The sequence below is a fragment of the Vespa crabro genome, chromosome 1 (genome assembly GCF_910589235.1).
Source record: "Vespa crabro chromosome 1, iyVesCrab1.2, whole genome shotgun sequence".
NCBI lineage: Eukaryota > Metazoa > Arthropoda > Insecta > Hymenoptera > Vespidae > Vespa > Vespa crabro.
Window position 1 is genome coordinate 24,203,877 of NC_060955.1, and position 26,577 is coordinate 24,230,453.

At 39.2% G+C, this 26,577-nt stretch overlaps 4 protein-coding genes across 7 annotated transcripts; 2 read left to right on the forward strand and 2 right to left on the reverse strand.

Moving 5' to 3' along the window:
• Positions 1-11: 11 nt before the first annotated feature.
• On the reverse strand, positions 12-9,500 carry LOC124432528 (protein N-terminal glutamine amidohydrolase-like). Its single transcript, XM_046981564.1, has 5 exons — positions 9,365-9,500; positions 9,140-9,301; positions 2,973-3,126; positions 2,642-2,912; positions 12-2,582 (listed from the first exon to the last, which is right to left on the reverse strand). Exons 1-5 carry the CDS (start codon positions 9,469-9,471, stop codon positions 2,428-2,430), a joined length of 849 nt encoding a protein of 282 aa, XP_046837520.1. The 5' UTR covers positions 9,472-9,500; the 3' UTR covers positions 12-2,427.
• On the forward strand, positions 7,565-8,788 carry LOC124432505 (isochorismatase domain-containing protein 2-like). The gene is made up of 4 exons (XM_046981508.1): positions 7,565-7,799; positions 7,958-8,101; positions 8,194-8,379; positions 8,453-8,788. The coding sequence occupies exons 1-4, from the start codon at positions 7,671-7,673 to the stop codon at positions 8,603-8,605; spliced, it is 612 nt and encodes a 203-aa protein (XP_046837464.1). The 5' UTR covers positions 7,565-7,670; the 3' UTR covers positions 8,606-8,788.
• On the forward strand, positions 9,401-12,968 carry LOC124432519. 2 transcript variants are annotated; one of them, XM_046981545.1, is made up of 3 exons: positions 9,401-9,523; positions 10,225-10,419; positions 12,651-12,968. In XM_046981545.1, exons 1-3 carry the CDS (start codon positions 9,484-9,486, stop codon positions 12,743-12,745), a joined length of 330 nt encoding a protein of 109 aa, XP_046837501.1. In that variant the 5' UTR covers positions 9,401-9,483; the 3' UTR covers positions 12,746-12,968. The 2 variants fall into 2 exon arrangements, with proteins under 2 accessions (XP_046837501.1, XP_046837506.1); XM_046981550.1 differs by lacking the exon at positions 12,651-12,968 and adding an exon at positions 11,096-11,651.
• Positions 12,969-13,078: 110 nt separating this feature from the next.
• Positions 13,079-26,493, reverse strand: LOC124432404 (transcription factor CP2). 3 transcript variants are annotated; one of them, XM_046981357.1, is made up of 12 exons: positions 25,887-26,493; positions 25,566-25,812; positions 24,123-24,267; positions 22,050-22,124; positions 21,146-21,424; positions 20,904-21,048; positions 20,150-20,362; positions 19,773-20,021; positions 19,609-19,685; positions 15,559-15,814; positions 15,016-15,466; positions 13,079-14,907 (listed from the first exon to the last, which is right to left on the reverse strand). In XM_046981357.1, exons 1-12 carry the CDS (start codon positions 26,022-26,024, stop codon positions 14,858-14,860), a joined length of 2,325 nt encoding a protein of 774 aa, XP_046837313.1. In that variant the 5' UTR covers positions 26,025-26,493; the 3' UTR covers positions 13,079-14,857. The 3 variants fall into 3 exon arrangements, with proteins under 3 accessions (XP_046837313.1, XP_046837304.1, XP_046837324.1); XM_046981348.1 differs by having other exon boundaries at positions 20,150-20,386; XM_046981368.1 differs by lacking the exons at positions 25,566-25,812; positions 25,887-26,493 and adding an exon at positions 24,430-24,739 and having other exon boundaries at positions 20,150-20,386.
• Positions 26,494-26,577: the final 84 nt, after the last annotated feature.

The following is a 26,577-nucleotide window of genomic DNA, read 5'->3' on the forward strand; positions in this document are numbered from 1 at the left end:
ATTCATCTTTCTTTTGATATACATAACAATGCTCCATATGAACGATAAAGAGAAATTGTATCTTTTTTCTGTATTTTCGCCTTGTTTGTTTTGATAAGTGTAACAATTTTATTGTAATTTATATAAAGAGCTCGGTACTACATCACCGAAGTGCGTAACACGATGCCCGACATTTCGTATAAAGGCAATAAATTCTTTTGGTATCTATTAACAAGAAGAAGAGAAAAGAAATGACCTTTTTTTGTTGTTTTTTTGTTTTACTTTTTTTTTGTTGTTTTTTTCGATTTTTTTCTTTTTTTTTTTATCGCAAATACCCTTTGACTACATCGAAAATACGCTTCGATAAGCAGGATATGCTTTTTTCCTGCTCGTTTGGTCGTAGTGTAACATGATATATATATATATATATATGTGTATATATATATATATATATATATATATGTATATATGTATATATGTATATATGTAATGTAAAAGAGTCGAAGAGATCAAAGACATTATCGAAATGAAGGAGAATAAAGCGAGCGAGTAAGAAGTTTTGGAAGGCAAAGAGTGGACGAACTCTTTCGAGGTTGTCGACTCGCGAACGTTACGTTATACACGAGAAAATGAATACTTTTTCCTAATCTGTCGTTCGCCGATGAAGCTCTTCCCGATTAATTGTATTCATGTACCTATCTTACATAGAGATAAACGACGTTATCGCGACGGAATCGTCGCAACATTTTTAGATTCTAATCATCGAAAAGGAAGTTCGAATGAAACGAATCGATTGAACGATTAGCGCGAAACAAGAGATATTTGTTTAAAGTTCCTTCGTTGTCCGGGGGAGGGGTAATTTGTGTCGCTTTGAAACATAATTCATAAATTCGTTGATTCGAACGGGGTGCTTCCCTTTCTCTCTTTTTTTCTTTTTTTGGTTTTTGATCTCTACCGATATTACGCAACATATATGTATTGCATATCATGCCGGGTTTATCTTCATCGACGAGCAAACACGTGGTTCGTAAGAATTCTAAAAGAATCTCTGGCTTATAGTACAAACGACGGTAGATAAGTACAGCGTAAGTATTCAAAGTAGAAAGTGTAAAGTATCACAAGGATTATAATAATCGTTTATAATTACAATTATCTCGCAAGAGAGTAAGACGTTGCTTCTTACATTATCGATCACACATTAATTATAAGCGCTTTAATCGCGTTCGTGCAACGAACACGCGCCAACGAATATCACCAAAGGGATTTTCTTCGTGTTTGGGATTCTCCCGTAAATACATCAGTCTTTGACACAATAATTATAATAATACCACTGATAGAGAGTAAAGCTGAGTGAGAAAGATCGTCTTTTATACACACATGCGCATCCATTTGTATATATATATATATATATATATATATATATATATATATATATACATATATATATGTATATATATATGTGTGTGCGTATGTATATAATCATTAAACGTTTTCCTCTTTTTTCCGTAGACGAGAACACTTATAAAAGGCGATTTAAGTTTTTGATGCATGGTCAAACGTCGTAACATTGTGCGCGATAGAGAACGGGGATAGAAGGCTCGAGTAAAGATATTTAGAAAGAGAAAGATAAAAATATACCCTCGAAAAAGAGTGGAGAAACGTTACGAAGAATCCTTCCTAAAGTATACGATGGTAGAAGTACTTACCGACGAATAAATCACTGATAAATGTGTGCGTATAAAGGAGCCATTAAATTATATTCTTCTTCTTCTTCTATTACTTTTCCCTTTTTTTTCGAACAACGGCGACCTCGTATTTTGATTTTCCGTGAAGGAGAGAAACGCGTGGATAAAAAAGAAAAGTGTCCCGTCGTACTTTCAACGAACGCAGAGAACACAAACGAGGATCATCCGCGTAATCGTTATCATTAATTATCATTATTATTATTATTATTATTATTAAATTATTACTAACGGAATAAAATAAAAAATATCTTAGTTTGCGGGTATTTCGTACGTTCCTCGATATGTTCAACAAAGCGAACGAATATCCGATAGAATCGTCGCGAACTACGAGAACTCGTATCGCGACTCGACTCGTTTCGCCATTATATGTATATACTTTTCTCTGCTCGTGTGCGTTGCGACACGAGAAGAGGACACAAGAGGAGAAGACAAGACGACGCGCGACCTATGTACAACGAGACGCTTGTGGGTAAGTATTTCGAAAGGTGTATCGAATCCCTCGACGGGAAGAGAGTCGTAGATACGACGTACGACGAGCACCTATCGATTCTCTCTCTCTCTCTCTCTCTCTCTCTCTTAGGCCACACGATATAATGATTTTGTAAATTCTTTCTTTTCCTTTTTTGTTGTTTTTTTTTTTTTCCTCAAAGGAAGCAAAAGGCTTCGAGTACGCGTAAATACTCGTTCTTGAGGTCGTTCGTTTTTAAGTCGGAGTTGCTTGCGTCTGAGGTGAGGGCGATGCCGGTGTGTTAACGTTCGGCCTATAGAATCTGTTCACTAGCTGTTTCAGGCTCATGACGGTGCCTAATCCGGTACCCGGGTCCATGTTGATAAACGAATCCAAATTGTCTTTGCACGCTGTAACGTACGGATTCGTAATCGAAATCAATATTGCGAGAAATAAAAGGTATACGTACTTGGCGTTGAAATCGGAGGATAATCGGGCGGCGTTTTGATCCACGTGCCGTCCTCGCGTTTCATGTGTTGCCGGTTCGAGGCAAATTGTTGCAAATAAAGACTGGCGGGAACCAATCGGAATCTTCTGTGATATTCTGGTCGCAAGGCCTCGTCCGATCTGAACGTTTCCGTAGCGTATTTCCAAAAGTGCGTTGGATATGGTAAAGCGCTATCCAAATCGTAAACGACGGCTCTCTCGTCGGGCGCGTAAATGAGGATAACGTGATAATCCTGAAGAAATATGAAAGAAATTATTTTTCAACGAAACCGATATAAATCGAATGAACTAACCCAAACTACGAGCTTGTCCTCGTCTTTGCCAGCTCGTTGACGCCAAAGTGGAACGCTACGTCGAGAATTGCTTATAAAAGCAACGTGACAATGTTGTAATTCCGATCCGTGTTTGGTAGCGACGTCCTGGCACAGCTTCCATACATTTTCTTCGCTGAAAATGATCATGAAAATATCGCACGTAAACGCCATAAAAATAATAAATAACCTATACCAGCGTTTTCGCGTGCGCGCGATAATAATTAACCTTTAGATTTATCAGATATACATTTTAAAATCGAAAAAAGATAATCAAGAAGGGCCGAACGATTTACGGATAGAGCAATTCCTCACTTCGAAAGCATTAACGAAAAGGACAAGACGTAAATAAAACGTTACCGTGCGTAGGGTAACGTATTAGGCATACGGCGGGGTGGGGGGGGGGGGGGGGGGGAAAGGAGGGAATTAGAAAGAGAGAAAAATAAATGCGTCTAGGCCAATGATCGAATTGTCGGCGAAGCGCGAATTTTTGAATAGCTTCCTGTGGGCGTTCGTGATTGGTAGCACGGTATCTATCTCTCTCTCTCGTTTCCTCGATAATGGCGGCGCTTCGTATCAGCGACGTTCGTTCCACCACCGCAACGCGTATCGATCCAGGCGCGGGATATGCCGCAATACGACACATTTATTTCTTCAAATCGATCTCGCCTCCGCGTATCAAGACAAATGATAATACGTCTAATTAACGTCTTTCTTCTCACCAATAGCAGCTCGTATAAACGCAGTCTGTTGCCTTTATGAAGAGCGGCACCAGGGGTTTGGTGTTTCCAGTGACACGAGGTTCCACGGCCATTCTCTGTTTACAAACTCGAGAAAATTCGAAATCCTCGTTGTTCTCTCTTCTCAAGGTACTCTTATACGCACTTCAATCGGGTTTGCGATCGATTTCTTTTTTTGTTTGTTTGTTTGTTTGTCGCGAGCTACGTCATAGCTACTCGTATTCGTTTCGAACAAGCATCCTCGTCGTCGTCATCGTCGTCGTCTTTAATCTACTTTCACTTAGCTTCGGCCGAAATTCGACTAGCTCGTGCGTTTTATACGCTAACGACGATCTTTAACATTCTTTCCGTCACTGCGTCTCGCTCGGCAATGTATGTATGTACTCTCGATTAATCCCTCTTAATACGTCCGACTCGCGCCTGGTATGTCGTGAAACTGCGACTGCGCGTTCTCCTTCCATCGTCACATCTCGCTTTTCCCCACCACTTGCTCGGTTAACATTTCTCTCTCTTTCTCTCTCTCTCTCTCTCTCTCTCTCTTTCTTCCTTCCTTCCTCTCTTTCTTTCCACACACCAGCGAGCGTTTATAAGGCCGACGCGCGTTATCGTACTATTAATAAAGCCTATTGCACGGATGAAAAAATAAGGTGTAAAGGGAATAGAGAGAGAGAGAGAGAGAGAGAGAGAGAGAGAGAAAGCAAGCGGAACGAGGACGAGACATTGCATTAAAGTAATATCAATGATATCCAACGACATCGATTACTTACCAATATTCTTCAAGGCGCGAACGTTCCTATCCAAGCTCGCCAATTCCAAGACCAATTAAAATTTCGTTATTCTTTTTAATCGTCGTACCAATCGACTACGATCGATCGAAACAATGCGATTGACTTTTTCCGTTTAATAGCTAGACGAACAGTAGCTCTCTCTTTCTCTCTCTCGTTCATTTTGCTTCCAAAAACATACGTATATTGTATTGTATATATTAAGGTTAATTTTGGAAGGTAAGTTAAACCATGAATTAAACGATGTTTGCAATATTTTTTTCCGGTTCTACTACTTGTCTCTTATCTTTTATCAACCGCGCGTCCAACCCTTCGTAAATATCCATTTTCTTCTATAGGATGTTCTCGAATATATCCAATCGATCGATCCGTGAGAATTTATGCGAGTATAATGCGACCTTCCTTGCTTTATCGATAGAAATGTATATTACTCTTGCGTTCTCCTCTTTTTATTAAAGAGAAACGATAAAAAACGCTTCGTCGTTCGTTTTCTATTTAGCATCGTGCTTCTTTTTTTCTTTTCACTTTCAAGGCGGTATGACATTTTTTATTTCCTCTCGTGTCGGTACGATTATAATTATAATTCCCTACTTAAACTGTTTGCTTTTCCTTTGCTCTACCTATATCGCTCAGTTTAATTCTTATCCTTTGATCTTTGCACACGATAAAATCAATGTAGCTCGAATAAAATATATAATATCGAAGAAACATACGTATAAAAGAGATTCGACTTTTTGAAATCTCTTATAAAGTGTAATCTAACGTGGAATAATTTTTTAATTGCATACTGGATCGTGAAAAAGCTTGGTATTTTTGAAACGCAGTGAAAGGACTCGTGCGTAACTTGAAAAAAGTATATATCCGATAAACGACCAACCGGGAACTCTAGCGTTGTCCCTGAACCTTTATTAGGCCAAATGTTTCTCTTATCCATATTCATATGTATCGCTTGTTATCGTTCACTCTTTTCGCGTATTATTCTACTATACTCCGTTCAACGAGTCGAGTCAGTAGAAATAAACAAATCTACGTGATCAGGACAGGAACGTATTTACAACTTTCAGATCCTGCACCACCTTTAAATGGGATTCTCGTAATGAAATAATTCCTAATAATGACCCATGTATTTTCGCTTCTGAATTTTACAATTGACTATTGTTTGACATCCAATAGCTGGTGTTCATTGCATTTATCACGTGCCTAACAGTCGTGGTGGCATTTAATGCAGCGTAAGAAATGGATGGATGCAGTGCGACGTATCTTGCTGATATTAATCGAAAAGAGAATACGACGCGGTGCTTGGACGAAAGAAGAACAAGTGATTGAGAGAGAGAGAGAGTTGGATTCTTTAAAAATTTATTTTGATCATGTTTAGGCAACATGATCAAAGAAAAGCGTAACGTAATCTACGATCGGTCGATTTTGAAAGAGAAACCTTTTCGAAATGAAATTGACTGTTTCCAAATTTTTCGGTTTATTAAGCGAACGCGTTTAACTTCACCAAGGAGACTATTATTCCGGAATAATTAATGAGCCTCTTTTCTTGATTACGATCTACCAATGATGAATATGGGGCTCATTATTTCACGGTAATATCCGATATTACGGCATGAATGATACATCTGCAGTAGACCAAAGATTATATTTATCTCTGCGATCGAACTATAGTATATTTGCTGTTGCTACAAAGTATAGAAATAAAAGAAAAAAAGAACAAAAACAATAAGCTACGTATAATCTAAATATATAATAATAATAAATAATAAATGAGTGTATGCGTTACTATACATCTATCACGATTGAATTCATTACCTCTCTTTCTTAGAAAATTCAGTCGTAAAAGCACTGACATATTCTATTATCCACTTTGACTATCGATAAGATACGCCCTTCAACGCTATGTATTTTTAGATGTGTATACGTAAATGTTTCCAGTAATAACATAAAGTTTTATTAATGTTACGGTAAACGAATAAGCGCGATAGTGCAACTTAAAAAAACTTACGACTCTGTTCATTTTTCGAACTGCCAATTGTGACTTGCCAAAGTGAATTATAATTATTCTTCTTTGACATATATATGTGTATATTAATTGTTATTTATTACAGATAACTGGCTCGTCGCCATCTGAAATGAAATCGCCAAGTACTTTGGAAAATCGGCCACGCGGACGTTTTTATTTTACATTAGAAAGCTTCTCACGAAAGCTTCTTCACGCTCTGTATCATATATATTTGTATTATTAAATACATTTTGATACCGCAAGCAGATAGACATTTAATTTTTTATTATGACCTACATATATGTCGTAGTACCCATTAGGACGATATTAGTTTCGACGTAATGTACATCATCCAGTACAATGTACGAAGCGCGTTACGTACGATGCCGCAAAAATAATCAGAATTTATAGAAATATAAAAATGTGAAATGCGACTACATGACATACAATGATATTGCAAAGACCTTAAATCGGGTAAGTAATATTCGCTTCTCACCGCGGGTTGCCGCTCAAAATTGACATCTACTCGAATATGTCGGATTAAAATTATTTCGCATTTCAACGTTTCTCAATGGCTGTGTAACTTTTACAACGAATACACCATCGTTCGAATATTAATTATAATTATATTACATTGGTAGTCGTGAAAACGTTAGAGATCGTTTAAATAAATTGAAAATAATCGCAACTATGAATTGCACGATTTGGCCGATTTTCGGGGGAAAGAAAAAAACTGATTCGCCAAATGTGAACGACATCCTTATTATTTATATTACTGTCTTGCGACTTGAAAATTTCTATCCAACGATATCTTTGGATTAAAATTCATTGGGGAAAATGGAGTTTTACAATTATATAGGAAGACAATGGCAATGGAGTCCGTAAGTTTTCTTTCCGCACCCCCCCGCCCGGCCCGTCGAAACGCTCTATCCCTTTCCACGATTGTAGACGGAGTACAAGTTTCGCCATCTAACCGTCGACAGGCCAAACTGCATTATACAAACATTGAATTTCTTTAATACTTCTGTCGTCATCTGATATTTCGATGAGAGGTACTGTTCGCATGTCTTTCGCTCGATAAACTCCACTGGCGTCGTATGTGCTAGTGCATCAAACCGTTCCTAACCCTCTTTCCATAAATTTTGTTGAAATAATGGCAATAAATGCAGCAAAGGCAATTCTTAAAAATGGAAAAACTGTATTATTTATATGTGACTTTCAAGAAAGATTCGCAAAAGCTATGTTCGAATTTGATAAAGTTCTTGAAAATTCTGTAAAATTGGTAATTTTCTCAAAAGTTATCGTATATTATAACGTTAACATATTTAAGCGTATATGCTTGATAACAGTTGAATTATATAAGAAAGTTATAAAGTTTGAGGTTACGTTCCTATTGTATCGCGTATAAAATATAAATTATACATGCATATTATCGTTTAGGTAAATTCCATGAAACTTTTAAAAGTTCCAATGATTGTGACGGAACAAAATCCAAAAGCTTTGGGCAAAACTGTACCACAACTAGATATATCTTGCGCTAAAGGTCCTTTTGAGAAAACTCAATTTAGTATGTGTACCGCTGACGTAAGTAATTAATTCTCCGAGGCTCAGCTTGTACCATAACTTCTTAATTATTTCATTATTTGCAATGTTAAGTATATGATATTTTCTCATAGGTCAACGAAGCACTTTCCAATATTTGTTGCGGAACCCGTCCTGAGTCCATAATACTTATCGGAATTGAAACTCATGTTTGCGTTGAGAATACGGCGATTGATTTGAAAATGAGTGGATACGAGGTTCATACCGTGGCAGATTGTTGTACATCTCGCACGCAAGAAGATAGATTATTAGCACTGAAGGTAATCGATTGTGAGATAAGCGATTTATTTAAAATCTATTAAAAGATATTAATGAAACGACGCGCTTTTATAGAGGATGCAAGCAATAGGATGTCACATATCCACTTCAGAGACTGTTATTTTTAAATTATTAAAAGATGCAAAGCACGAAGAGTTTAAAAACATTCAAAAACTGGTAAGAACGCCTACGTTATATACAGGGCTTGTAACCGTATCAAAGATATAAAGATAGCTTTCCTCTGTTTGAGATCTTTTAATTCGTAAAAAATAGATGGGTTATGAAATATATTTTTGTAAAGAATTTGGATGTGACAAATGTGTATATTATTTCATTATATCGTACATGAATGTCTTATAAAAACGGTAAAAAAACTTAAGATGGAATAAACTTGACATAGTAATAGAAAAATATTGTACTTTCTTTAAATTCTAGTTTCTAATCAGCGTTGTCAAAGGTTATAAACCTTTTTACTTTCCTTCATTATTATCTCAATTTTTCCCTGTAGAACCAAATCCATCAGCGCCTCTTGTCGTTTCATCCAAAGTATCCAATTCTTTTAATTCAGGATATTCTATTTTCTCACAAATTAATTGAGCGATGCGGTCTCCAGGTGCTATTTTAAATTCATTGTCGCTATGATTGAAGATTAATATTTGAAGATTTCCACTGCAAGCATAGTATTTTGCAGGTTAAGAGAGGAGGGCCAATTCATATTATTCGTATTATGATTATTTGAAAAAGGATAAAAAAAGTATATACCGATAGTCCGCATCAATGACGCCTGCGCCAACATCTATGAAATTTTTCAATGCTAAACCAGACCTTGGAGCTATTCTGCCATAAGTGCCAGGAGGAACCTGTACTTGTATATCAGTTTTCACCAAACTCCTGTCTCGAGCCGGTACAACGCACTCATAAGCACTAAGTATAACAAATAATTCAAAATGATTCGTTGAATTTATCACTGAGAAAAATAATTCCTACCTTCGTAAATCGTATCCAGCCGCTAATGCTGAACCTTTCGTAGGTGCAAATGCTTTTTCTGATAATTTGGCGAATTTCAAAACGCTTCCACCATTCACAGAAGCCATGTTGAGACCGTTATGCTTCCTTCGACGCTTTATGACCGACGTGTTAGCGTTTGTACGTTAAACTTGATTGTACTAAGATTTACTGGGGTCGCTTAGAGGCGGTTATTCATTGTCGGCCAAAATTTTTCTTTCATTCCTTCATCTCCATTTTTAAATGCGTACATTTGATGAATTAAATTATCTCGACGAAATTCAACTTGAAAAACTTTACCGATTACCTTATAATCTTTTTCTTATTGCTTAATTATAAACGCTAAACTGACTAATATAGTAGCTTCTTCATTTTATGAAAAAGGACCGGGAAATTTGAACTTAACTAGTATTACGTTATCGATGAATAGAACAATACAAATTTATTGTATTGATATTTCATCTCTCTATCGTTCTTTACTTTCCAACGAACATCATTAATATTGATAATGGCAATTCTTGTTATTTGTAAAAGGACAGAGAAAGAAGTTGAAATTCTTCAGTAGAGGTAGATATCGTCTATTGCGCTGTCGTCGAGAGCGACAAGAGATCGATACTTTTGTTCGTGAATTTGAGAAATACATCGATTAAACTCCTCTCGTCTTTTCATTGTTTTTCCATCTGGCATCTTTTATATGTACATATTCATAGATATAAAGACGTAAAGTAAAGTAAGTATAATATACTGTACAGTTGTAGTATATAGAGAAGAAAGGATTGGCAAAGGATAAACAACGTGAAACGAAAACGAGACGCATTCTCATTTTCTTCGTCGTTCCGCAGATGGCGTCGCGGTGACACCTGTTCTCGCCAAGTACCGCCGCGAGTGCGATGAAATATTCCTGAAGATTCTCATTTATCCGAAAGAGAAAGGAAGCAAAAGTATGGTGGATCTCAGTGGACCTGACACGCCGTATCAACACGGCTTCAACAACGTCGTCTTCGTTCTTCCAACGATAATAGTCGTCGGTCTTTCCGGTAAGAATTCTTATTCGTTTTGAAACTCGATATATCCTATACCTTTTTCTCTCCCTTTTTATTTCCTTTTCTTTCTTCGATCTTACCATGAAAGAAAGAACATATGGTTTTTACGTGTCGAACGCGTTCGTTGATCCGTCATCTCTAACTCGTTATTTCTCTAATTGTTATTTCGATCTTTGAGAAGATTTAGCTTTGTTTTCATCCCGCAAGGAAACGCGAAACGTAAAAAGTCGACGATTGGCTGCTTATCTCTCTCCGTTCGATTTATTCCCTCGGGTGATTTGAAAAAAAGAAGAAGGAAAAAAAATACATTTCCATCGTTAAACAAATTTTCGATAATTTGTTTAGCTGGATCTTCGAATTGGACTATGAAGGTACCATTAAAGGCTATTCCTAGCACGTTATGATACACATTTTAAAATATTTAATGAGAGGAGAAATTTGAACAGCTGTTAAAAAGACGTGCTTTCAGATGGATAAACAGCTATCGAATGTAACTGGCAAATATTTTTTGACTAATTTAATCGCACATCTATTTTTTCTTTTTTATATAAGAAATTTAAGTTCAATGGATAGTCGAGCGATGCTCTCTCTCTCTCTCTCTCTCTCTCTCATCACTTTATTATATTATGAAATTTATATAACACAAGCTTATTTTATTTTTATAAAACAGCCGGCTAATAGACGGTATCGAGAGAAAGGTCAATTTGATGAGTCGCTCAGCAGCCGTGATAAGGGATCCTTCCTATCTTTATCTTTTTCTCTGTCTGCCAATATTTTTTTTCTCATATACACGCTCATAAACGAGGGGTGAGAGTGGAGAGGAGAGGAAGACAGACTATATTCAGAGAGTCTCCTCTTTATCTGTACCTTGGAAAATGTCAAGTCGTTCTGGCGAGGTTGAGGCACGCGTCGTTAGAAGCCACGTTGGCATCTGCTATCCGAAATTCTACTAATCGTAAAGTGCAAACAATTTCCTCTCATCAGTGTGGTAGAACGTTTCGTTTTTTTAAAAGCATATGCTTACCGACAGAGAGCTTGCGCTCTCTCATATGCAATTTTCGATGGAACTTGTGCGATAAAAATAAATGTTTATGAAGAACTTGTTATGCAAAGATAATTCTTTAAAACATTCGGCATATTAATCGTTGGTGTTCGATTAAGATATGGCCTTGTCGATTGTGAATGGGCTTAAGATGTTCGTTAACGCTTACACCGCTGACAAAATTGTATAGGAAAGTATTGGCGATGCGGAGAAAAGTTAGAGAACCAATTTCAATGGATCACTGCTTAACATCCAACACCTGCATGAGATACTCGACTCGTAGGTCGACATGTCTGAGGAAGAAAGGGCCAACTTGAAGGAAGATTTGATGAAGGTTATTCAAGGTCGTGCCTCGAACGTACAACACAAGTGCCCACTCGCAATCTCATCAATCAGACCTTCATTTTGTTGTCCTTGCTCGCCGTCGTGACTCTCATTTTTGGTAAATATCGAGAACGTGAAACAAAGAAATTGACTCATTATCCTTAGACTTTGAATTTGATCCTCGTTGGTTCGAGCTAATTCGCTTGCCTTTGCATTTTTTCGATGATTGCGCAGGCATTTGATTTAAATCATTGACCTTAGCCCGTTAAATCTGTTCCCAGGTATCGAGCTCAACTATCCCGATATCGTTTATTATCTAATCGTCCACTCGAAGCGCTATCCAAAAATCCAATCGATTATCATCTGTAGTTCCATTTTGTTTCTTTTCATAGCATTAGACCAATTATTCGAGATGGCTGAAAGTATTTTAGAAAATTTGCGTAATATCGGTGCACTTTCTAAAAAGCAAGAAGAAAAGTTGATCGAAATTCTTCTTCGATTGAAACATCTAGAAGATAAGGATAAGGAAAGTTTTATGAAGGAAGTTAAAGTATTTGTTAAAGAGATCTTTAGCGATTGGAATTCACCCGCTTCGTTTTCCTTATTGATGCGATCTAACGTTTTTTATTTTTTGGCGATATTCCTAATATTTTTTGTATTAGGTACGACAATATACCGAGCTAGTGATTATGAAACTGGAACTCATATACGTAATCCACAACCATATAGACAAATATCTTCCAATTTCATATTATTCTTTTTGACGCTTTCATAATTCTTTGCACTGTATATAATCATATTCGTTTAAGCGAACTCGAACGCTGTACGAAATTTGTTGATTAAAATCGTATATTTTCAGTATTCTTCGTTTATAAACTTTTCAAATGCTTGAGGGAGCGCGAACAAAAGAGAGAGGAGAAAAAGAAGAACAAACAGTTGAAGAAGAAAAAGTAGTCGAGGATCTTCGAATCCAACGACGAGACGAGTTGACTGAAACGAGAGAGTACAAAATCCTAATTTCCACCGAATAAAAGTGACAATTTATAATAAAAATGAGCTGTTACGTTGCTTTACGTAAGCAATCATCTACGGTCTCACGTGTCAAATGATGAAGTCAATTGAGATTTTATTGTCAATATTACGTTTTGTTAAATAAAGTAATATATTTATGAATATATATATATATATATATGTATATATATTAAGGTTTTTTAATCCTTCCTGAGAAGTTTCGAGTCGTCGTCGTTATCGCCTAAAGATGATATGATGCTAAAATGTCTCTTACGATTTCATTGAAAAATATTTATTATGCTTATTCAGACTGATTGTACGCAAATTGCGAGACTACGTATACACAGCACAGGCACGCACGCACACACACACACGCACACAAAATACACAATACTTAATATAATTTGTATATCGACGCGCATGGATTTATGAGCGTACACAGTGTTCCTCGTCAGATTTAAAAGTAATCTTACAAAATTTAAGTTTCATTTCTATAGAGACGACACGTTATCACGCTACCTTTACATGCCGATTTGTTATTTCCTTTCGCGAAGACTTTGAAAATGTACGTATTAAACGGATATATGATGCATATTATATCAGTAACAAATTTTATAGTCAAAATTATCAATAGCTAATAATAATTATACGCGGCACGTAACATACGATAGTGAAAAAATAGCTGATTTATAATCGCGCGATATATGTAAAGGTAGACAGACATTAATTGCTTTTTCAGCACATTTATCGCTTTCTTATTATATATCTTTAGTTGTACGTATCAATGTAAATTACTGGAGATATAATCATGTCAAACGATGAAAACGACACTAAATATAGCTGCCGTTCGACGCACAGGTACGCTTCATTGTAAATATATAACAACATATCATTATATGCGTATGCTTATAATTTGTTTTATCCTATTAACAATTATAATTTGTATAAACTCTTACGACATAACAAATAACAGGAAGGTTATAATACTTGGTAAGTTTATCCGTGAAACCAGACGTAGCTAAGACCGATCAAATTTGTACAATTTGCATACTTAATACCACTCCTTGGAAGCATTTGGAATTATGCTTGGCAGAACAATTAAGGCACCTAACGCGAATCGATTGTGCCGCTTTAATAAATATTTTCCATTGGTTGCGAAAGAACGAACAAATTTATGAATTTGACATTTCACATTTCGCTCCATTCATTTTCCAGTTATATCAATCAAACAAACACGATAATAAAATAACTTTTACGACGTTAATAACTATGAGGTTTTTTTTCTTTTTTATTACGTAAATATTAGTCATTTGGTATTCAAAATCTGTGATGCTTTTAAAAAGTCAATATCTACCTATACAACAACAGTTTACTGATGAATAACAAAAGAAGAAAAACAACGGTTATATTTAATATCATAACGCAATAAAGATATTTATTTTTAATAATAAATTTAATTTTTCTCATAAGAGATGAAATAAAATAACGTAACAAATTTGACGAGACTATCCATTACCAGACCATTTCTTAACTCGCACCATGTATACATAAATCGATATTACTCAAATAGATTTAAATTAATATGGCAAAAAACAAATTCGCTCGTAACACTCGAACATTTCTTTCGGTATTGTCGCTATTATTGTCAAAAATATAAGTGATTTATAATGCGAAATATTAGAAATCAATATATATATATATATACCATACGACGAGAATTTGTTATTATCGTATAAAAAAGATGATCGATACCGTCTATGTCATAAATACAAACGTATGCGCCTACAAATTGATAAGTTAAATAGATGACTCCCTTTCGTGCATTATCTTTAATTAGTTAGAATGTTAATTTGCCGATTAACTCGCTTGAATCGTTTCCTCGTTTTTCTTCCATAACGATGCACATTTATCACATATCTATATAAACGATATTGCACAAAGAGTAAAGTATCGGAGTATCATCGCGCATCATCGTGCTCTTCCTCGTTCGATTATCTTCTCATAAAGATTTTCAAAATCGATGCCCATACTAACGGAGTAGTTACCCGTCGGTGTTCAGCGTGAGGATGATTTCAAGAGTAATTTGTACCGTTCGCTGGCCGTATCTATAAAACAAAAAAGAAAAGGGGAGGGGGGGGGGGTGGAAAGTAAAAAAGAAACAATCGATTCGAAGGAATAAAGTTTGATCTCGTAGATGGATTGGTCGTATTTACCTTTGATAGTTTCCACGTAGTACATGCTTTCGTCCTTCATATTAGCAACCAATTCGTCGGTAACCAAAACGTGAATTCCTTGAGGACCGAGGAAAAGCACCGAGTGTAAACGATCCTGCGATAGGCACAAAGTACTCGTTAATTTGTTCGTTAGCGCGTTGCTGGTCAAATGATCGAGATAAGCGACTCTCCAGAGCGAGCCGTTACTTTCCAAGGAGAAATAGAGCGTGAGTTTCGGCGTCGGTGCCTTCGAGTGCAGAGCATTGAACAATCGTATTCCATCGGCGAGACCGCAGATTTGTATCAAGTCGTCTCTGGAGAGCCGTAAAATGTCAGAAGCTGAGAAACTTGCGAAGGTCGACTCGAAAGCATTGAATCGGCCCGCTCGAAGCCACGCGCTCGTTTGCGCTGTATTAGCGTCCGGTGCCAATTCGGTGAAGTAAGACGTTCCCTGTACAATCGGAATATGAAAAAATCGATAAATACATTCGAAGAAGATATCGAAAACAAATGCTTTTTTTTCATTAAAGAAAACGCAATTACGATTTTCATAGATTCCAATTGTTTCGGGGAATTAGCGTTTCTCCTCGAGAAACCAACGTTGTCGGTTTCAACGATGCAAGATTGATCCGGTAAGATGGCTGCGGGCGATGGAAGAGCCGGTGCCGTTCCTACGTTTTCTTTCGCAGCATCCGGCACCGATACCAAGGGTACGACTCCGGAAGCGGAAACCGATAGGGCCGAGGGTGCTCTAATGGGCGAAACGTTGCCACCTACGCTCGCTCGGCTTTGTGGTGATCTAGAAAAAGATGCGAAAGTATACGATTATATAGACGCGACTGGAAACGCGCCTTCTCTCTATTTCTATTTATACGATCACAATTAGAGCGATAAACGGGAGTGAACGAGTGCGTGTGTGTGTTTGTGAAGGAGAGAGAGACAGAGAGAGAGAGAGAGAGAGAGATTTATAATATCACGTTTCAGACAAATTAACTTTATTGGGAACAATTAAAGCGAAACGACCATAACGCATTTTGTACACCCACGTAGAGTCATGCAAAAAGGCGAAGGGAGGAAAGGTATGGTGGGGAGGAGGGAAAGGGGAGAAAGACAAGTGGCTTACAATTAGAAATAGTTAAAACGAAATCCCTAAATATATATTATTCTCTAGTCTTACACGGTAGGTGTTTTCAGGCGAAAGATTAACTTGGACGCCTTGCTCGTAGCGATCCTCTTCGAGTCGTTCCGACATCTTTTTAAAGTAAGACTCATCAATCCTCCTCGAAAAAGATGATTCCTTCTAGCTCGACCGTCAATAAGAGCGTGTATGAATTTGGCTATTATTTCTATTCCTAATGGACCGCCACCTTTAACGGTAACCTCATGTTCGAAAATCAATGCCGTAGAAGAAGATTCTTCCCTAGGATTACGCGACGTTCGAACGGTCCAGCAACTCTTCAAGTCCCAATTTGAGAAGCTCTTGGACATTTCGCGATATCTCGACGACTATTTCCAAACGATCGAATTCGAGGAAATATGTAATATGTATCTCGTTCGCTCGAAAATCTTCTTTATCGAGCGAACACGACGCGAACCTATTGAATTGTTTAATTTTATTTCTCGCAATGTCTCGGACGTTTGTCCATTGCGAGCAAAAAAAGAAAAAAAAAAAGAAAAGGAAAAAAGAAAAAAAAAAAACAAATAGAAGAAGGGGCCCCTTCGGAAAGAGGTAAAAGCGTGTTAGCTTTCGTGGCAGTTGTCCCGATCGGTTTGAGCCGGATGATCGCTTTTAGATTGACGCATACTTGCCCCAAACCAGATATCACCGGTATCGTCTTTACCGGCGTGATTTTTTTTTCGTTGGCCTTCGTCGTCGTCGGATCGTTTCCTATTTGTCAAAATATCACTCGTTGCTCCTCGTCTCTTTCTCCACCCCCACCTACCTCCTCCTGCTCTTCTTTATCAAAACTCCAGAGAGAGGAATTTTTCTATATCTTCGGATAAGATTTTCTTTACGCTTCGCTTCTGGTCTCTCTCTCTCTCTCTCTCTCTCTCTCTCTCTCTCGGTGGTATTTTCTTTATCGATCGTCCATTCTCCGAACGATCCTCTCCTCGTTGTTCGCGTTCCGTTTGATTCCAATTAATTCCGCCATACAAGAGCGAGGGTCCTCTATCGATATATCAAATGAGGAGCGTTTTTAACCGCCCTGGCTTAGGCTTTGCGGCGGTCAGGCCGCTCGTCATCTCAAACGACGATCATGTCGCGATGGCAACGATCGCTCGTTACCGATAATCACGATTTCCCGCGAGAGGAAGAGAATTTTTCGATCTACGATAGCGAGAGTTGGCGAAAGATCGACATTGACCCGTGGAACGAAAGTAAAGTCGAACGATCCTATGGACGATAGCGGTGATCGTGCCGCTGAAACGACAAACGGGAGCATTCCAACGGCCTGAACGTTTCTTCTTTTTCTCAGAGGACGACGATCGCCACCGATTCGCGAGCCGCTATTGACTCTCCTTCCGACGAAAAGCTTCTTTTAATATTTGTTTTTTCCTTTCGATAGAGCGACGTAAGAAGAAGCTCCGAGCTTAACGAAAACAAAACTATTATTGTAAGTCGGCGTCGCCTTTGACGAACCGTCGAACCGCACACGTATGACGTACGACGCACGCACACACGCACACAGGCACGCACGAAATGTTTTTCTTTTTTCCTTGATTTTTTTTTCTCTCTCTTTTCGAATCTCCGTACCGTTTCGTTCGCTTACGTAAGAGACTTTACACTCTGCGCACGATCACTCGCGAAAATTCTTTCGATTCTCTTCGTTGCACGATACTGCAGAAGACAACAAAATGACTCGAATAAACTTGAAATAAACTTGAGAACGATTAAAGAAAAACCTCGAGGAAACTCCCGACGACGGACGATAGAAATCCGTCGATGGGTTTGCTTCAAGGTCGTCGACAGCGGTTATAACACGCCGTTAAACTTCGTCGAGCACTTGCGGTCCGTATGCACGGATACCAATGGTACATTGATTTCCTGTGAAACTCTCTCAACGATAGATCATGTTTGCTATTCTTCTTTGATCTTTCTCTTACACGACAGATATCTCGTTCTCGGGCGCTAATCCAGAGCCGCCCAACTATAGAAACGTCTCTCTTATACCACCGAGAAGAGAGAGACTCGGATTTCGTGACAAAGGATTCGCAAAAAAGGAGATGGCTAACCTGCTCGCAAAGTTACAAGCTAAAAAAAAGGATATGAAGAAAATCCTAAACAGAGCAGACCGACGACGATAACGCGTTGATCGTACGACGTTCTGAATTTATTTGTCGTCGGTGCAATCTCTCTCTCTCTCTCTCTCTCTCTCTCTCTCTCTCTTTCTCTCGCTCGCTCGCTTTTCCTCCACATCCCTCCTTTCTATGTAGCAACGCTGCGTCGCTGCCGGCTCCACCAGATGCCGGCTCGCGCCAGTTCGAGCCAGTTTATTAGCCACGGTTACGAACTGTTAGTTCTTGGTCCGTCGGTAACCTCCACCTTCCTTCCGTTTTACTCCTCAGTCCCTGCTCTGCTCTCTAACTGGCTTCATCGACTCCCGACGATCCGGCAACGCCGTGCGCATTCACCGTATTTTATCGCGCTCGAGCGCATCGACGGTGGGGCGGCTACATGCTCGCGCTCTCTCTCTCTCTCTCTCGCCCTCGCTCTAATGCGCCCCACACACACTCTACCGTTTCGTTTTATATCTGCCTTACACCACGACGGTATTTTTCTTCTCGACGTTTATTAGCTGTTTGCCTCTTGAACATTTTTCAAAGATCGCCATTGTAACGACGACGTTGTATGTCCTATGTATTCCTAAACGGAACGTATAGAAATTGTATACGATGCCGTTTGAACCTTTTCTTGACAGTACTTTTTTTCACTTCGTTTGGGGGAAGGAGCCAATCGTTGTAATTATTAATGTAACGATTCCAAGAGAGTGAGAGAGAGAGAGAGAGAGATAAACGGTTGTTAAACGCGAAAGGTAAAACGTTTATATCGTATCGTGTCGTATCTTTAATCGCACTTCCGATAAAGATCGATAGGACGATAGTGGATCCAAATTGTAAGCTACGCGAGTTATGCGGGAGAAAATTCGGTTTGCTCGGATATTTACGTTTGGAGGAAGAGTTACGTAAGGGCCAGGACTTAAGTATATTTCGGTTGCGGTCTATCGGTCTTGTCGGTAATGCTATAAATTTTCAGGTTATTTTCATCGGAATATTAGTCGGCTATCGCGCGGACCTCGAAACGACTCTCTGGTGATTATCGTACGAGCGAATTTGCAGTTGTCTCATTGTTTCGCAATTTAGATAAAGAAAAGGACATAACGTTTTTTTCGTCAATGCAAGATTACGGAAACTTTGATCGTAGCTAATAGCATATGTATGACTTTTGTTTCGTAATCGATTCTTGATCGAGCCGCATCGTCAGCCTCATTTTTTATAAACGCAAGTACGCGCATCGCATGTTTATTAACGAGAACAAACAATATTTTCTTAGTTTCAATTATTAGAGATAGAATTAAGGTGATAATTACTTACATTGCCTCGGTTGACGTGTAAGGACTCGCTCCGTTTTGCGCTATCAAATTCGACGATGACAATGCTTCTAATGGAATCTGTAAGTACGAGGATAATGATATTTGCATGCGATAACGGTTAGGAATTAAGCCGATTTAGGTGTTTAATAAAAAGAGTAATCTTACGTCGGATAAAATAGTGCAATCGTAACCAGGCTGATACTTGTCCTGTTCGTGCGGCGGTCGCCGTTGAATTTTATCTCTGTCTTGTTTGTGTTTACGATCGGCCCCTTTCAATTTAAAGACTTTGACCTGACAAGATGCGGCATGCAATCGGGGTCCGCCGGGTAATCGGGTTTCGACTTGAATTCGAAAAGGTACACCTTTCTCGCCACCGTGTTTCTTTGGTGTAAACTCCGTGCTAATACAATTAACCTGTGAGGAACAAAGAAGGAACAAATCTACGAGACGAGTACGTGAATTAATAGCTTCTTTCTCATGTCCCCCTTCAATCCCTCCCATCCCCCACCATCATCAATCCCGGCACTATGCCTATTCTTTACCTTTATATAAACGCCAACCTCCTTGGTGGGATCCCACATAAATTCTACGCTATTGCTGGACGGAGATGGTTGACAAACGTCCACCATACCATAACTAAGGGGCACATCTACTTCGAGTAATCTTTCACCGGGTCTAGTACGTTGCCAAGCGAGCATTTGTTCTCGCTCGGTGTATTGGAGGCGCCTCTCGTGAAAACAAATACGAATCGTCGACTGAAACAAAAACGTCGTATGTCCCTTCAGAGGCGTTGTAGTACCGTTTGGGCGACTCACATCTTGCGAACGTCGAGGACACATCGAGGAGCTCATGCCATGGAACGCGTCTGTACATGCGAGTATGGACGAAACTTTGATCATAAAGATACATACGCCTTTTAACGTGTCATCTCTGACGCGACAACGAGTCGCTACGGTCGTATGGTATTATGGCACGTCTGCTGAGGTGACAAGATGAATTCGCTTCTCTGCGCGGCCTTATACATTGAACATTACCAATGGAACAATTACCTGAGAATTTTTACGACTAAAACCCTAATGTATACAAAGTTGGCTTCCTGGATGAAGATTAAAACGACGAATATGCGTCTATTACAAAAGAAGAAAGTACTACGTTAAAGTCGTCACGAGTATCAGCATGAGCTCGCTTATATAATATCGTAACATATCACCGAAGCGTTTTTAAGATGCCGCTACCCAAACATAAAAGTTTTCCTGTAGGGTGCCTTCTTTTCTAGGAAAGCGCATGACCAAGTACCTTCAAAATCCTTCCGCGATAGGCCGACAGATCCCCGAGTTTCTTCAATTTGACTTCGTACGACTGACCTTGGTTTAAATACGTAAGCGTTTCCTCGTTGACCTTTGTCGCGATGCTCGTAGCCGCTGCAAGAACGTATTGGAAGCTACAAAAAAAAGATTTTCTTTGTCCATCAACTTCTCCCTATGATTGTTGTTTAATCGTTTGATTTTCCCTTTAACATTTGGCATTTTATTTCCTACCGACAATCCTCGTTGAACTCATTTCCTTGTTGGGAGGAAGAAACGTGATTTCCTGAGGTCGATGTCGCCGGATATTCCTCGTTACCCGAGTAGAGCAGCTGATGAAGACTCGCCGCCGCGGTCTGTCCATTGTTGCTGCTGCTGCTGCTGCTGTTGTTGTTGTTGTTGTTGTTGTTGTTGTTGTTGTTGTTGTTGTTGTTGTTGTCCGCTTCGATCGTACCGACGTTCGTATTATTCGAAGCTGGCCCGTTTATTGCTCTCTGGGTCACGTGATTTAAACTGCAACACGCACTGCTACAATACTTGTCGAGCGCAACATTTGCCTTGATCAACTCACTATAAATTTAGAAGAGTGGAAGAAGAGACTTCTAATTTGGAAGTTTTCATTGCTCCCTCCCACTCCTCTTTCTCACGTTTCACATGACCTATCCGTTAATCCCTTGCAATCTGCCATCGAATGAGAGATATCCCCTTTTAAGATAAATGGCGAAGTCTTCGATAAATCATGGAAGAAATATATCGCGTAGAGATATCTCGTGCGATCGCTTTTAATGTAATATTTTGAAAATAAAAAGGATCGCGAAGTGTTATATTTATCCAAAGATTTAGGATAAAACGTCTTCAATGAGGGAACGATGACCAGCTCGACTAATACTTAACGCTAACAGTTAACTCATTCTCTCGACGTAGATAACTCTCTACGAGGCGTGGGACTAAAGATTCTGACCCGAAGAAGTCAGAAGTACGATGATAAAGACGAACATAAAGTATTTATCGAGTGTTTATCGATTCGTCTCTTTGCAGGGGAGCGTCCTGGTAAATTCCGTTCGATTTTCTCCGTCTAATTGACTTTCTCGTTTGAAAATTTTCTTTTATTATCTTCAATATCAATAAGCTTACTTACTTCGAACTGTTGTGTTGATTTTCCGGTGACGGTGCTTCCTGCTTGAAGACCGATGGAAAGGCGAGTAAAGCTTCGCTGAAAACGTCAAACACTTTTTTTTTTTTTTTTTTTTTTTTAAGCAAAGAAGCAGAGTACAAAATTATAATAGTAATCTAATAATAATACAAACGACGAGCGCATGTTTGTAGTAGAGTCACGTGATGAACGAGGTGCGAAGTCGAATGTTGATATCACGGATAGTCTTACAGAAATACTAGTGATTAATGTATTTTTTCAATTGTCGGATAATTAACGCATAAACTATACGTTCTCTCCCCTCCCCCCCTCTCTCTGTGATCTCTCGACAATTTAAACAAATTCGACGCGTAATCTTAGACAATTTTGTGTTACAATTCTTCTGCGTATTTATCTCGTGTTCAGCGGAATAAATAAACAGCATTATAGATGACGGAGAGAGAGAAAGGAATCCACGTGATAAAAACTGAATGAGTAAGGTCAGCCGAAACTAGAACGCACCGGTTCTTCGACCGGTGCATCGACTTTGATATCAGACCTATAAAAGTTTTTTTTTTATCACAAATGAATGACGAAAAAACTTTGATCGAATAGCGGAAAGCTTTTTTGCGCAAGATTCCAAAGGAAATCTCAAGTTCGACATAACGCAAGTGGCGCGTTCGCCGAGCATAACTTTGTTACAAAAACTCGATGAGAAAAAAAAATGTTTCTCGACTTACCCATGTTTTATATACTGATGCATTTTTTCCTATCAATCGTTATGAAACCGCGTTGTCGTATTTTTTGATTTATTATTTTCGTATTTATTAAAAATACTTGAAAATCAATGGATAATAGCAATTTTGAAAGGCCTTACTTTCGATTCGCACTTCTAGCAGGCTCTTTCGATGAGCATTTTGTAAACAGAAGCGGTAATTCTAAGATGTTTGTAGATACGAATGAGATTTGCATCGCTCGAAATCCGACAGCTAATAATAAACCGATCGTATTATCGAAAAGATCCGACGTTTGGAAATATTCTCCACGTGTATTCTATATCGCGTCAGCTGATCACTGATGTGATGGTTCTCGATTCACCGCACTCCTTTATTCTCTCTCTCTCTCTCTCTCTCTCTCTCTCCCTCTCTCTGTATCTCGCGACTAATGATTTATTAAATAAAAACCCATGCAAAGTGACGAGGATTTTCCTTCGAGTTGTCTTTTTTCCTACATACATACACACATAAATATACATACATATATATATATATATATATATATATATATATATATATATACAGTAATAACAAACTTTATCGAACGATTTTTGTGAACGTACCAATAATCATTGCACTATTTCGAATCGATAACGATAAACGCGTATAACGTGATATATGTAAATAAATGCAGCAGAGATTGCGATTCAGTTTCAAGTGCTAAATGATTATTATTTTTCTTTTCTTTTGTCTCTCTCTCTCTCCCTCCCGACGAATGAACGCGCGCGCGCGCATAGACCAATAGTCAAATACCGATGTGCTTCCGCGAACTTGAAAAATTACTACATTATCGACGCGTACCGAATGAAGCTCTTACTATTTATATAGTGTCCTATCCGCGCGCATACAAACGTTTACGTTTCGAACGGAAAAAATATTTTCCACATGTCTACGACGTAGTAATATATTCTCGTCTCGTAAGGTCGTCTCATTCCTTTGTTTAGAAAAAATTCGTTATCTCTTAACGTACGCACGATTTTCCATAGACGCTACACACGCGTCGAGAGTATATAACCGAGGATGATTAGAATTTTGTGGCTGTGTCGCCGATACGACGTAATGCCAACTACTGCGTCCGGTTAGAACCGGATTTTTCTCTTGACTTTAGTTCCGACTTCTGCACACGGTTCAATCGAGATTCGATCTCAGCTTGATTCCTACGTTGGAGATCTACATTATCGACGAACAGTTCCAACGTCCACCGATAATATACCGACCGAGAGGGAAACGATCCGCGCGAGTTTTTGAATTTCGTCTGTTAATCGAAGTTTCGAACTCAATGAAAGAACTTTACTCATCTTACCTCATATTGTAGGAGGCGACGGCTGTAGCAAGATCGGAAGCCGCGAGAGCGGACAACGATCCGTCAAAGTCGGCCAGATGTTCCGCAAGTTCTTCCACCTGTGTGGACCAACCTTGACCGGTGGAACCATTGCTTCCGATAGATCCTACGAGCAAGAGATTAAGCTTGAATTTCTTTTTTTTTTTTTTTTCTTTCTTTCTTTCTTTCTTTCTTTTCTTTTAGATGCGCAACCAAGAGAAAAAGATAAAGCAATTGTGCAATTTGAAGAGGGAACGCGCCTATCCGAGTAAAATGGATCGATTCGTACCGCCTTGAAAGTTCCCGCAATTGGCATGATACTGATGATGCATCAGACCGATTCTCTCTTTCGTATCCTGGGAGGGCGGATAATGTCGTCGATTTTTTAATGTTATCGGTGAATAACGTCGACTTTCGAAATACGACACCCTTGATCTTTCGACTTCACTCCACTTCATTCTACTTGGCACCGTTGAGAAAATAAAAGTCACCACGCGAAAAGAAAATGCTTATTCTTCTTATTGTCAGACCCTTAGGGAATTTAATCGCGCTGGAGAATACTGCCGTCGGATTCTCTCTTTCTCCTTTCTACAGTGAACTAATCTGCTCGATACACTATGTACTCGAAGCAAGAGTTATCAGTACGATTGACCACGTGGGCGAAAAGGCGTCGGATTTGTAACTAAAAAGCGGCGCGTTGTTACTTTTTTAACGATGCAAAAGCGAACTTGCAACGAGCTATGACTCTCGTCACGTTCATTAACTTTGCGGAAGAAATTTACAATTCGGAGGAGAATCAATGAGACACGTCCAAGTTGAGGATTCGTTCAATCATAGAAACGACTTCGATTTACGAAGTAGACGTGAAACGTAATAGCAGTGGCTACGACAGTGCAATCGGGGTCGTTTGGCCACGACCTTTAAGATGATTTATCTATGGCAACGACTTTAAGATAATGACGAACAACTTGGATGAGCTATTGTACGAGAGAGCGTTAGTTTGGAGGAATCAATAATATAATAATTATTTTTTTAAAGAGGATCGCGAGATTCGGAAAGATGCAGCCCTCCTCGCCGCGTCTAGGTTAAATCGCGTAGGCGAGGAAGAATGTCAATTTCCATTATGCGAAAGGAGATACTCGTGTACGCATATAACGAATAGGTTGCGTCGATATAGGGCTTCCGCCTGTACACACATGTACGCGCGTAGAAGGAGCATAGGGGCGGGCTGGGGGGGAGATGTCTAATGCGAACCGGAACGGTATGACGCGAAGACGTCACAGTCGTCGTCATTCGTAAATTGATAATTGACCCGCAGAAGATAACACGGTAAACGTTTCGAAGTCGTGCCTTTCATGCGGCAACGATTGAGCAAGCAACAGGTGATCTAGATGGTAGAGATAAAACGGTCTCTCTCGTACTGACCGTCTCTTCTAGCGTGCTTCCTATCGAGTTCCGAAACAGTGTGTATCGTCGGTTCGCCAGCAGCGTTTCGACGTTTCAAATTGTTCGTCTGAGATGGATTGCCCGTTTGCTCGGGAGACGAGGACACGTGACACGGCGATTCGTTGCTCGAACGTATTCGAGCAGCACCCTCTTCCGAACAACTCTTTAGCACGTTCTCCTTATCTTGCCACAATGTATCCCGAGAATCGTTATAACCGGTGGCTGCCTGTCAGAGAATAAATAAAATTGCGTTATCGAAAAGGAACGGGACTTTAGCGAGTGCTAAAGTTTCCTACTTACTTGCTGCGCTACTATTCCATCGCATCTGTTTGGACGATTAGGCGATAATTGTTCGTACGGCGGCGATGGTGTCTCAGCGAACCACATAGCCTCGTTCAGGGTTTCCGTACCGCCATCCATAATTATATGGAGCTCCATTAAGCTGCCTCAATGCTAATCAACGATAGCGCAATATCCTGATTTAGATCCAACTATTTTCGATCTTATCTAGCTTATCCTCTAGGAAATGAAAACGTTCTCGAAAGAATAAGTCGGACGAAAATGAAGAAATCCGTCTTGCCGTCTTTCGTCTAATCAACATAATCGATTATCGATATGACATTTGCGCATGAGGGACCAGGAAGAATTTTGACAGTCGCGGACATTCATCAAAGTCGTATATCCTTTTCTCTCTCTCTCTCTCTCTCTCTCTCTCTCTCTCTCTCTCTCTCTCTCTCTCTCTTGCTTCCTTCGATCAAAAGGCACACCTTCGCCGAGCGCACATCCGTTTATTTCGAGTTTCTTTGATTTTTTTTCGGCTCCGGCTCTTTGGACACTCCGGAAGCGTACGGAAGCGCATCACCCGACTACTCGTAGGCTTCTAGAGGGCGAATATTATCCAAATTCCACCTTCCCTTAGAACATTACGAAGAAGCTGTTGTACAGTTTCTTGATGCCAGTGGTTTCGCGCTGCCGATGTGTTTCCAAAAGT

Coding starts and splice junctions, on each gene's coding strand:
- LOC124432505 (XM_046981508.1), top strand. CDS start 7,671: ATGGCAATAAATGCAGCAAAGGCAATTCTTAAAAATGGAAAAACTGTA. Junction 7,800..7,957: donor TTGAAAATTCTGTAAAATTG/GTAATTTTCTCA, acceptor ATTATCGTTTAG/GTAAATTCCATGAAACTTTT. Junction 8,380..8,452: donor ATAGATTATTAGCACTGAAG/GTAATCGATTGT, acceptor GCGCTTTTATAG/AGGATGCAAGCAATAGGATG.
- LOC124432528 (XM_046981564.1), bottom strand. CDS start 9,471: ATGGCTTCTGTGAATGGTGGAAGCGTTTTGAAATTCGCCAAATTATCA. Junction 3,127..9,139: donor GTCATTGATGCGGACTATCG/GTATATACTTTT, acceptor GATCATTTTCAG/CGAAGAAAATGTATGGAAGC. Junction 2,913..2,972: donor AGGACAAGCTCGTAGTTTGG/GTTAGTTCATTC, acceptor ATATTTCTTCAG/GATTATCACGTTATCCTCAT.
- LOC124432519 (XM_046981545.1), top strand. CDS start 9,484: ATGCTTCCTTCGACGCTTTATGACCGACGTGTTAGCGTTT. Junction 9,524..10,224: donor TGACCGACGTGTTAGCGTTT/GTACGTTAAACT, acceptor GTCGTTCCGCAG/ATGGCGTCGCGGTGACACCT. Junction 10,420..12,650: donor AATAGTCGTCGGTCTTTCCG/GTAAGAATTCTT, acceptor GTATATTTTCAG/TATTCTTCGTTTATAAACTT.
- LOC124432404 (XM_046981348.1), bottom strand. CDS start 26,024: ATGGAGCTCCATATAATTATGGATGGCGGTACGGAAACCCTGAACGAG. Junction 20,022..20,149: donor AGGTTGGCGTTTATATAAAG/GTAAAGAATAGG, acceptor TGTTCCTCACAG/GTTAATTGTATTAGCACGGA. Junction 15,467..15,558: donor AATTGGAATCTATGAAAATC/GTAATTGCGTTT, acceptor CCGATTGTACAG/GGAACGTCTTACTTCACCGA.